Below are 12,269 nucleotides of genomic sequence, written 5' to 3'. Positions count from 1 at the left end.
GACAAGGAAACTGAGCTCTAGAGAGGCTGTCAAAAAGCTATTCGGGAAAGACAGAACTTGATCCCACTCCCAACCTGTAGTTTAAAAACCAGAGGTTTCACCACAAAACAATTTAAGAAAAGAAATCTGCTTGCTTCTTTTTTCTTTTCTTCCACTGGCGCACAAGTATTTATTAGGCAGGGGCTCACATGCTATTGCCAGTGGGATATTAACTCTTTTTTACAGCCCATGAAAAACACTTAAGAGTAGGCTTTTTTTTTTTTCAAGACACAGTGTTACTCCGTCGCCCAGGCTGGAGTGCAGTGGTGCGATCTCGGCTCACTGCAACCTCCCGGGTCAAGCAATTTCTGGCTAACTTTTTTATTTTTATTTTTTTAGTGGAGACAAGGTTTCCCCATGTTAGCCAGGCTGGTCACGAACTCCCGACCTCAAGTGATCCGCCTGCCTCAGCCTCCCAAAGTGGCAGAATTACAGGCATGAGCCACTGTGCCTGGCTGAGATTTTACATTTTTTTAATGGCTGGAAACCTAATTCAAAACAATAATATTTCACGACACGTGACCATCACATGAAATTCAAATTTCAGTGTCCATAATAAAGTTGTATTGAAGCACAGTGACACTTCTTTGTTTACATACTATCTACAGCCACTTTCACACTCACAGCAAAGCTTACTAGTTGTGACAGAGACCATATGTCCCACAAAGCATTTACAAAAGTCTGTCCTTTACAAAATGTTTGCAGACCTCTGCTCTCTTTCCCCATCCAGTGAAAACCTATATGAATATAGTATGTGAAGAGTTAAATGGGAAAAATTAAAGTGTGTGTCTGTTTTATCCTTTCAACTCACAGCAAATAAGGCAAGTTTGTGAGAGCACCACGGAGAAGAGTTAAGTAGTCAGATTTCACATCATTATAAGAATGCTGTGAACACAAAAACTTCCTGAATTTAGGCCTGCAAATCCTCAAGAACTGAAAATCCCACTGACATATGCTTTCCCCAACTCTACACGGTGGAAGCAAACACAAAGCATAAGGCATTGATATCTCCCAGCTAGAGATAAATTACATGGTTCTCAGGCTTCTTATAGCAACTTTACCAATCAGAGCCCAGGTTTCTTGAGTCAAGGAGGAATTGCCCTGTTGTGTAAGCCCTAGATTAGAAATCAAACCTCAAACTCTTCCAGCTGCCTTTGGCCTCAAGCTAGCCATGTGACTCTCCAAGGGTCTATTCTTTTATCTGTAAAATGAGGTATGCTGACCAACCACAGGAATATTCACTCTCTCAACTCTTAAAACTAGAGAAAAAAGGAGAAGAGGAAAGGGACTGAGAGAGGAGACCTTTTCTTTTCTTTAAGTCATATTTTGTTTTCTTCTTTATAGTAGACAAGATACCATTAGAATAGAGATATCCCTCATCAGAAAGCAAAGCGTCTAGAGCCAAGTACCAGCCTGGATTCAATGACTCTAATCACTACAATATTAAAATAGAGTACTAAGAAACAAAAGTATTTGAATTCAAGGATGTGAGTTTTTTCCTTCCCTTTCTAAGGGGCTTCTGGAAACAAAGACACATGTACCCATGCAGGGTGTGTTCTCTTTTCTTCTCACAGGGGTAAAAGCAACATTTGTCTGAATAATGCCTGCTTTACAAGTAGCCACCCAGGCATTAGTCATGAATATTATGTGTAATAAGGGCGGGTTAGAACAGTCAGCACCTTCATACCACAGTACTCCAATACAACAAGGCTTGTTCATCACTGTTCATACTCTTGAAACAATCTGGGATAGTCTGTTCCATTTACCTACCGTGAAATTTCAAGAAAAAATACCACTTAGTCCTCTGAAGAGTAAAAACAGTGCAATGTCAAGTGTAGCCCAAGGAACGTGGACTTTCAAAGGGACAGCATGAGTAAGTTCACTAACTTGATTTTCAGCTTTCTAATTTTTTTTTTTTTTTTTTTGACGACCATGGAATCTAAAGCATAGGGCACTGTTTCTCTCAACAAGTTTGTTTTAAAAGTTAATAGCTGGCTGGGTGCACAGGCTCACGCCTGTACTTCCGGCACTTTGGGAGGCCAAGGCGGGTGGATCACTTGAAATAAGAAGTTTGAGACCAGCCTGGCTAACATGGCAAAACCCCATCTCTACTAAAAATACAAAAAAGTAGCCGGGCGTGGTGACGAGTCCCTGTAATCCCAGCTACTCGGGAGGCTGAGACAAGAGAATCGCTTCAACCCAGGAGGTAAAGGTTGCAATGAGCCAAGATCCTGCCATTGTACTCCAGCCTGGGTGACAGTAAGACTTCATCTCAAAAAAACAAAAAATAAAATAAAATAAAAGTTAATAGCTTTAAACAAAGAAAAATAATCTCAAGACCTTGAAGAAAAATATTTTTAAAGCCAAATAAATGGAAATTACCACATGACCCAGCAACTCCACTAGGTATATAAAAACATGTCCACATAATTTGGTACACAAATGTACGTAACAGCATTATTCACAGTAGCCAAAAAGTGGAAACAATCCAAATCCACAAAAAAATGTGGTATATCTATAAACCGGAACAGTATTTGACAATAAAAAGAAATGAAATACTGATCAATGCCACAACACGGATGAAACTTGAAAATATTATGTTAAGTGAAAGAAGCCAGTCACAAAAGATCACATATTGTGTTACACCATTTACATGAAGTTCTGGAATGGGCAATTTATGTACTATCTACAGCCACTTTCACAGTCTCACAGCAAATCTCTCTATGGATTTACAGAAAGCAAAAGCAGATTAATGAGCTGGGGGAGGGAAGAGTGAAGGAAAGGCACACTGCTAATGGGTCTGGGGTTTCTTCTTGGAGTGATAATGTTCTGAAATTAGAGCCTTAGTGGTGATGGTTGCAGAACTCTGTAAATCTATTTAAAACCAATGACCTATGCACTTTATTTGATTGGGTGGATTTTATGGTATGTGAATCATATCCCAAAAAAACTATTCTTAAAACAAACAAACAAAAAAACATATTGATAGAACCTTTTTTTCTCTTTTTTTTTTTTTTTTTTTTTTTGAGACGGAGTCTTGCTCTGTCGCCCAGGCTAGAGTGCTATGGCACGATCTTGGCTCACTGCAACCTCCGCCTCGCAGGTTCAAATGATTCTCATGCCTCAGCCTTCCAAGTAGCTGGGATTACAGGCGCCTGCCACCATGCCCGGCTAATTTTTTTGTATTTTTAGTAGAAACAGGGTTTCACCATGTTGGTCAGGCTGATCTTGAACTTCTGACTTCAGGTAATCCACCCACCCCGGCCTCCCAAAGTGCTGGGATTACATGTGTGAGCCACCACATCTGGCCTATTGAACCTGTTTTTTCATTGCTGAAAACGATATACATCATAATTTAGACAGTTACTATTGAGCTATAAAGTAAAAATCTCATTTTGGCTATCAGTTTTTATATAAAGAAAGAACAGTCAGGTTTAAGAAGGGTTTATAGGCCGGGTGCCGTGACTCACATCTGTAATCCCAGCACTCTGGGAGGCTGAGGCAGGTGGATCACTTGAGGCCAGTTCGAAAACAGCCTGGCCAACATGGCAAAACCCCATCTCCACAAAAAGTACAAAAATTAGTCGGTCACGGTGGCACATGCCTGTTAATTTCAGCTACTCAGGAGGCGAAGGCAGGAGAATCGCTTTCACCCAGGAAGCAGAGGTTGCAGTGAGCTGAAATCGCACCACTGCACTCCAGCCTGGGTGACAAGAGCAAAACTCCATCTCAAAAAAAAAAAAAAAAAAAAGAAAAAGAAGGAAAGAAAGAAAGAAAAGGTTTATAGATCCCCTTTTGCGATAGCTCAGATTTTGTAACAATTTAAGCTTACTGACAAATCTTAAAGCCTTGTGCTCAAGGCGAAAATGTTTTTCAGCATCATCTGCAAGAAAACATGTAACAGCCCATTCCAAAACTTTGCTGTGTGGTATATACCATTTATGAAAGCTTAACTGCAGCAACATATACACATTTACATAACAGCACAAGAGAGAAGGCGGAAAATACTATTTTGCCCACTTACCCTCAAATAAAAGACAAAGCCATAAATAAGACACAGCAGAACAGGATAAACACATTTTGTGCTCGTACAGACTTACTGCTGCCACTTACCGCCTGGGTCATCGGGCCTTGCTTCATCTTCAGTGCAGGAGCTATGCTCCCTACAGCCACTTCTTCACAAACTGAACTTGCTCTAAAATCCACTTCATCTTCAGCTTTCACGTCTGGCATTTCTGAAAGAGCAGGGGGGTTACAGAGTACATTTTTAAAAACTGATTCCTGTGCCTTACTATTCATACAACATGCTCCAGGTTTCATGTGTTTTGTTTTTCTTTTGCGTTATAACGGAAAAGTATTCTTTTGTTGTCAGCGGCTAGTGTCATTTCTGACCCTATGCTGAGCTATTCCTTTATCACCTGGTTATTGGTTTTTCCCTAGCCTTTGTAGGGGCTTAGAACTAAGCGAGGATCCAATTCAATGTCTTTTGAACATCCATTTCACTATTGACTTTTTATGACAAATCTGAGTGTAGCGCCAACTTGCATATGGAAAACTAAATTCATAAGCTTCAGGGGAACAGATTAATAGCTGAAGCTAGGTAGTCCATCTTGGGCATCATCAAAAAAGCAAGGATTTGTACAAAACAAAAAGGAAAAAGCCACTGAGAATGAGACAAAGCCTCTGGGACAAGTATGACTTTCACTAACATACAACACACTCGGATCCACCCATCACTGTAACCAGTAAGAATGAACTACTCAGCAGTTACTTCTTATTTTTAACCCTTATTTCTTCCAAAACTGAAACCTAATCACAGACTAGCTATCCCTTTCTTAAGAGAAACATTTCTGTGCATGTTTTATCGAGAATTACATAGTTGTCCTCTTGCTGGCCATGTTGACAGACCAAAAACAGTGGTGGTTTTTGTTACTTGACCACCACATGGTCAAGCAAATACAGGAAGGAAATGATAAAAGATGTCTGAGGCAAATTTAGGCTTCTGACACTTCTTTAAAGGGGACTGATGATTGAACAGTCAAAATTCACCTTAATAATCCAAATGCAAATGGAACTATCATCTCTATTTCATGTGGAAATGCATCTGTGGTTATTCACCTAGTGATGCCACTACTCTGCTGAGAAAAATGCTCCCCACACTAAAGAGCACAGAAGTTTCTTTCACCAAAGAATAAATTATATTAAGATTTTATTCTAGGAGCACACGACATGTACGAAAGTCTACCTTAAATTTGTAAGAGTTACATTTCTATAGATGAACCTCTTTTCTTCCTTCTTTGCCCTTATAATTACATAATCTTACCAGCAGTTTAAAAATGGGTAAACAAGTTTCCTTGCCCAAAGAACCAAAATCTGTGTTAAATTTCATAAAATGTTATTAAAGTTAAAATCTGACTAAGCAATCCCCTTAGAACTATCCCTTGATCAAAACATCTCTAAGTGAGTCAGAGTAATTTCTGGGGGGAAAGAGGGTTGCTTTCCTCTGGGGATGTGATTTTTGGTACCTCCTTCCTTTCCTATACCTATCAACTTTGAAAAGATGCATCTTGGCACAGCAACCAGTCACACTAGAAAACAGTGATTACTGACACTTGACGGGTGTCGGCAGCCTCTGCAGGACTGGTGTGGCTCAGTCATGCACCACTGATTTCCTAAGCACTGTGGTCAATGCTTTTGGTGGGTCAAGGGCCACATCCCCTTCTTTCAAACTGGCTCCTTCCAAATGAGCAGTTAAACCTATGTCTTCTCACTCACAAAACAGTATGATTAAATCTATGAGTAGAATGTAAACTTGATAGAAAATACCCTTTGGCTCTGAGATCACACTCAGGTGCTTTTTCTCTAAAGCAACGTGACCAGGGATTTTCCCAATCCTGGCCATTTTCTGAAGAAAGCACCAATTTCTTCATGACTGGCTACTTTCTCTGTAGTCTGAGACCATGAATGCTGAGTTCCTCTGCAGTTTGAGACCATGAGTATGACTCCTTTTGGTAACAGGACAAGTAACTCACCTACACAAAATTTACCAACCCCAAGCCCATATATACTGCTGTAAGTCCATACATTTTTCTTCCTTCTCAAAACCTCAAAATCCTAAACATCCATCATTTCTCACCATCTTTACTATATGTGCTAATAAAAATCAAAGTCTGAAATTCTCCCTGGTTTTTACTTTTTCTCATAGGATACTACAGACACAATCCCCACAGAGTTCACACTTGCTTGAGTTAAATTCTGACCACTGAGCCAGAAAGAGAAATAATTCCAGCCCATGTGGCGAAGGACGCAGCACCGAAATGAAAAGAACATCACCAGGCATCAGCTTACAGCCACTCCCATTCTTCTGAAATGCCAACCTGCCAGGGCCCCCAAAATAGACTTCTTGTTGTGGCTTTTTAAAAAAATTTTAGACCTCATTTAAATCCTGAGACAACAGCCGACAAGTATCTATCACTAAAAATCCAAAACATTAATAAAACTAAAAAGCTAAAGTCATCAAAAATTCTACCTCGGATTCCTTAAATCCCTCAACTGGGGAGGAAAAAGATTATAAATGGCTAAAAGCCCTTTCTTTACCAGGGAAAATAACCACTGTATTTAAATTGCGCTTCTTCCAAAGCAACTTCTTTTGCTCCATTGATTCATTTCTCTCCATAACCCTCCCCCACATTCTTAATACATACGTGTAAAGGGATTTTCAAAAATTGAAAAGAACAGCAAAAATAAACAATAAAGACAAAACAGGCTACTTCTTACCTACAAAAGCCTAGGGGCAAGCATGGAGATAGGTCTTCTGTCTACAGCTGGTAACAGGTGGTGGTATAAAAGTGTGCACCAAACTGACCTTTAAAGACTTCAGGAGTCAAGATCGTGTCCGACTCCCGTTTCAGCTTCAGGCTTAACCCCCGTTAAGAAGTTTTATTCAGATAGTTTATTTCCACGGAGCAATAGCGGTTTCTCTTTGCTGCCTTGGAACATGGTTACCCACAGATGGAACAGGCTGCTGTGTGAGCAATCTGCTCAGTGCAGCTGCTTCACCAAGATAAAGCAGACACAAGGTCTGCCCTGTGACAGCAGCTCAGCAGATTGGGCTTGGGCGGAAATCCTGCATCCTATCCCCTGCACTGTGCAGGGTCTTGAATTCCCAGACTGCTGCCCAAAAGCAACAGGCAATGGAACTAGAGGTCCACTCCCCAAGCAGGAAAAGGAAGGAGTTCCCCGTCAACAACACCCCAGCCCCAAAAAAAAAAACAAAAACAAACAAAAAACACCAATGACCTAATACCACCATTTTGGACGCTGGGAAGTCAGCTCAGAACAATACTTAACAGCTGTTCATGAAACCACTCTGACTCTAAATTTGATCAGAATACAGACTAGGATGATAGGGGAGGAAGGGAGTTTCAGGCTTGTAGATAAAACACAGCTTTTTGGCACTGTTTTCTATGGTACTAGAGAAAAGGATTAAGCCATGTGAATAAAAACATCTGCTAATTTTTTTCATTTTAGAGTACCTGTGATCTAGGCATTGTTTTCTAGGTTTGCAAAGTTGCAACCACTCCAGAATGAGACAGGAGTGTTTATAAGCTTAGCAACCAAGCAGTAAGTCTACAATACAGGAAGCAAAATCTGTCCAACCCTGAGATGACGCGCCTCTCCTGATGGTGGTGACTATTAACTTGGCTACCTACCCAATGAGTGCAAGACCTCAAAACAACAAACATGCCTATATTTTTACCAGGACACCACAGTGACTCTTAAGGGAATCTGCTTCTCAGACTGTTAATTTTTATTATGTTTTGCTTACCTGTTGCTGGCTCAGGCCCCTGGACAGGTAAAATAATCTTCTCTGGCTCCTCCCTTCCAGCAAAACATCCTGCAAGGCTCCCCGTGGCTTCCTCAGGAGTACTGCCCATTGGTAGGCTCTCTCCAGGTGGGAAAGTATTCACTTTTCCTGTAAAAGCATTCTCTAGTCCTTCAGTGAGAGGACCCAACTCAGGGCTGGACAGTGACACGTGACAGGCCTCCCCCTCAATAAGCAATGCTCCAGTGGCCTTGACTTGTTCGATGACAGCATCCACTATACGGCTGGCAGCCTCCTCTATCAAGTCTGCTCCCTTAGGCAGAGGTGCGGCCAGGGCAGAGACCGTGCAAAGTAGAGATGGAGTACTCCTTTCCCTGCCTGAGGGCGGGGCTCGCATGACTTCCCTCACGCCAGCTGGGGCCCCATCATCATGGGCTGAGAGCCCCATGTCTGTGGGGAGTTCCTTGGCAGCAGGCTGCAGTAGGACAGGATGTGCTTCTTTGTCTATTTGGGCTTCCTCAGCGTCGCCCATGGTACAGCTGTGGTCTGCTCCCTCCAGCTTCCCTTTCTCCCAATCAAGAGGTATCATCTCTGGGGTTCCAACTCCCTGTGGGTCAGTCACAGCTTTGTCCTGTAAAGCCCCTGGCAAACCTAGGATGGCATTCTTCTCTTGGCTCAACAAGACGTCTGGAATCAGGATGTCTTGGGTGTTGTGTGATATATTCTCTCTTCTGGGCTCAGCCGTACTTTGTAGAGCATCAACCCCTGTAACATCCACCGTCACATTTCCACTCACCGCACAGGCACTAGTTTTTCCCCGGGATTGAGTGTTCTTCACTCCAACATCCAGAGGAGAAGGCTGACTGCAATTAAGAGCATCAGACCCATCAGACCCATCTGGCAACAGACATGGCAACAGAGCGGAGCTGTTGTGCTCTGCCCCCAAGGCTTCCTGCCTTGACTCTGTGGCCAGACTTGCTCCTGGTGGCACCAGGCTCTGGGCAGCCCCATCTTGAGTCAGCAGTGAGACTTGTGGGGCCACTTCCTTGTTATGTTCAGCTTCTGCCGCAAGAAAGGCAGAGGGTGCACCCGGTGAATTACTTAGCTGAAGTGCTTTGTCTGTGGCACAGTCAGCTGAGATCGATCTTTCATGAAATTGTAGAGTATCTTGTCCAGGAGGTGGTGTTCTCTGCTTTTCCTGCAATGTTCCTGAAGAGAAAGCATTTTCCTTCATAGAGGAACAGGTCACTGCTTTATCCTTACCTTGTTCCTGAGCTGCAGAGCTTTCTGAAACCACCAGAAGTTTTCTTTCTTCAGTCAAAACTGAATCTAAAGCCAAAGTGGCCTTACCCACACTTTGCAGGGAAGAGTCAGTGTTCCCCTTGATATTCAGAGCTTCTGGGGTTGCTGGAGGGGCGGGACCCTCATGCTCTCCACTAAGTCCTGTGAGACTGGTATTCCCCATCCCGCGCTGAAGCTCTGCAGCAGTAGAAGATGTGGACAGGCCTGCTGCCCTGTCTTCTAGTGGCGGCATATCAGGCTCATTCGAATCTCCATCTGGGCCATCTCTACAATCTGTAGCCGTATGTAGTTCAGGAGTTACTGTTCCCTTTTCTTTCTGGGAGGGGACAAAAGAAAGTGCGTCATCCTTGGTTACTGATTCACTGCCTGGACTGTTTGCCAGAGAGAAAGTACTGTCTGATATTACTGCCTGGTCTGGCACCAGTTCTCTCTCCATTTTAGGGACAACTGGATGTGGATGTGAAACCACCTCAAACATATTTGTTACAGGTTTATCTACTTTCACATCTTTTCGTTGGCCTTTGTTATCCACCACTTTGAAAGGACAAAAATCCACACGTTCCTGGGTATCCCTTACAGGGTCAGAGGTGACTGTATGAGCCTGTGGGTCTTCACAGTGGGAGGCATTGGGTGGATCTTGTGAGCTGGGTTGTCTTGCTGTGGTGCTTTCGGGCTCGCTAACTATGTTATCACACAGTTTTGCAACCAAATCGCCACTAGAAGTCACTGTGTTCTGTTGACATGCAGAGTCTGCACAAAGTTTATCGTCTCCAGTTGTAGAACGAATGGGTGAGGATTTGCCCTTTTGGCTTTGAGCATGAGATGAATTTGTTTCTGAGTTCTGGTGTGGCATTACATCTTCTTCCAGCCCAAGAAGGGCTAAATCTGAGGGTGACATTGCCTCACCTATGCCTGCTGCTAAGAGAGTATGAGGTTCTAATCCATCTGAAATCTTGTCTTTTGCAGCAGCTGGAATCACCACAGAATTCTGATCTACTGGAGCATCAGCACTCTCCTCATGACTTCGTGAAGTTTCCATTTCTGCTGTTTTTTCAGTGGCGGTTTCTTCATTACTAAATGCAAGTGAAGACTCAGCAGGTTTGTTACCATCCAGGGAACTGGCGGCAGGGGCACAGTTTGGAACACTGATTTTATCCACAGGCTTATTTGTGACATGCACGTCAGAGGCTCCAGCTGTGCCAATATTAGAGTTCTCAAATCTTTCCTTTGTACTTTCCCCTCCTTGAAGCACATTCTTCCTAACAGTGGCATCTGGGTTCATGAGCCCATGTTCCATTTCCCCTGCAGTCTCTGGGGTACTGACATTTGTTGTTGAAATGCCTCCCAGTTCACCTCCAGAGGAATACTGGGCTGTGCCTGTCTCCATGACCAAGTCTCTCGGAAGCACAGCATCTCCACTGCTCAGGGACTCCTGGTCTGTGGGCATTCCAGAAGATTTTGTTCTAGTTTCTTCATTTCTGTTTCCACAGGACGAAAGGCCTTCCGTGCCCTTTACTCCACAATCAGGCAAGCTCTGAAGGCAGCTGTCTTGATCAGATACAGTTCCAGAGTCCACAATAGGTGCTGGCTCCACCTCTTCCCCTTTTCTTTCCACGCCTTTATTTTTCTTCCTACAGGAATGGTCTGTATTCTCCTCAACTATGCTTGACAAATCACAGGGACTTTCAGTCTGTGCAACAGGGCTCCCTAGGCAGCACTGAGTGCTCTCGGTCTTTTCAGAAGAAGAAAGTCGCTGAGGGTCCGTGGGCTCCGGTGCACAGGGAAGAAACTGGCCATCTGTCTCTGGGGCACTGGAAGGATCCTGTGCCGTCATCATTAAGGGCATAAGATTGTCCATCTGCTTGAGGTTTGTTTTCTAGGAGGAAATGAAATACGCTTTTTAAAAACTGCCTGTAGGAGAAGATGTCACTGACACCTCTGAGCAAAAATCCTGTTGGACAGAACTCACTTCCATTCTAGCCCTTCTAAGGTCACATGATAAGCGAATCTAAAAGAATACAAATAAATTTCCTCTTATTTCTGATATTACTTTCCTTTCATATCTGCCTATATACTGGGATGTTCAAAATAGATTAGGATATATGAAATATCTATTTTCTAAATTTTGAACTTATTTTAGGAAGTAGATTAAAATTGAGTCTCGCCAGGCACGGTGGCTCGTGCCTGTAATCCCAGCACTTTGGGAGGCTGAGGCAGGCAGATCACCTGAGGTCAGGAATTCGAGACCAGTCTCAACATGGAGAAACCCTGTCTCTACTAAAAATACAAAATTAGCCGGGTGTGGTGGTGCATGCCTATAATCTCAGCTACTTGGGAGGCTTAGGCAGGAGAATTGCTTGAACCTGGGAGGCGGAGGTTGAGGTGAGCCGAGATAGCGCCATTGCACCCCAGCCTGGGCAACAAGAGCGAAACTCTGTCTCAAAAAAAAAAAAAAGAGTCTCAAAAACCTGATTTTTAAAAAGCTCAGTGAATATCTTCAAATGAGCTGCTAACAGTAAGGTGCGATCTCTCATTCTGAGGCCAGGCTGGAGTGCAGTGGTGTGATCATAGCTCACTGCAGCCTTGAACTCCTGGGCTCAAGCGACGCTGCCGCCTCAGCCTCTTGAGTAGCTAGGACTACAGGTGTGCACCATTGCACCTGACTAATTGTTTTATTTTTTGTAGAGACGGGGTCTCACTATGTTGCCCAGGCTGTTCTCCAACTCCTGAGCCTACGGGATCCTCCTACCTTGGCCTCCCAAAGTGCTGAGATTATAGGGCATGAGCCACTGTGTCCCACCTATATTTTTCATTGTCTTCAGAGGGGCAGAGCCTACTTCCGCCCTGCCTCATATATACAAGTAAAAACAAATCCTAGCTCTTTTCCATTACAAGGTGCAGCCAATGCTCCTGTGCCCTAAATACTTACTGAGGAGTTCAGTGTCCTTTAATCCCCAAAATATGTTCCAACCAATCTAACTTAACCATCGAGTTATGGGGTCATAATTTCAGGAACAGTGGCATGGCAGATATTCTTTCACCTTTTGATAAAATCAGAACATATTAAATATAAAATAAATGAGAACATATACCTATATACTGT

General features: G+C 43.2%; 1 protein-coding gene across 10 annotated transcripts in view; it reads right to left on the bottom strand.

Annotated features, from left to right (window-relative positions):
• AKAP13 (A-kinase anchoring protein 13) overlaps window positions 1-12,269 on the bottom strand; it is a 355,010-nt gene that overhangs the window by 154,801 nt on the left and 187,940 nt on the right. For all 10 annotated transcript variants that reach the window (XM_054531799.1, XM_054531800.2, XM_054531798.2 and 7 more), the window contains 2 exons: window positions 7,868-11,042; window positions 4,153-4,274 (listed from right to left, as the gene is read on the bottom strand). In XM_054531799.1, the coding sequence (XP_054387774.1) occupies window positions 4,153-4,274; window positions 7,868-11,042 (3,297 nt within the window). The remainder of the gene's footprint in view (window positions 1-4,152; window positions 4,275-7,867; window positions 11,043-12,269) is intronic.

The sequence above is a fragment of the Pongo abelii genome, chromosome 16 (assembly GCF_028885655.2).
Source record: "Pongo abelii isolate AG06213 chromosome 16, NHGRI_mPonAbe1-v2.0_pri, whole genome shotgun sequence".
NCBI lineage: Eukaryota > Metazoa > Chordata > Mammalia > Primates > Hominidae > Pongo > Pongo abelii.
Note: the sequence above shows the minus strand (reverse complement) of the source record. Positions and strands in the feature narration are given on the sequence as shown.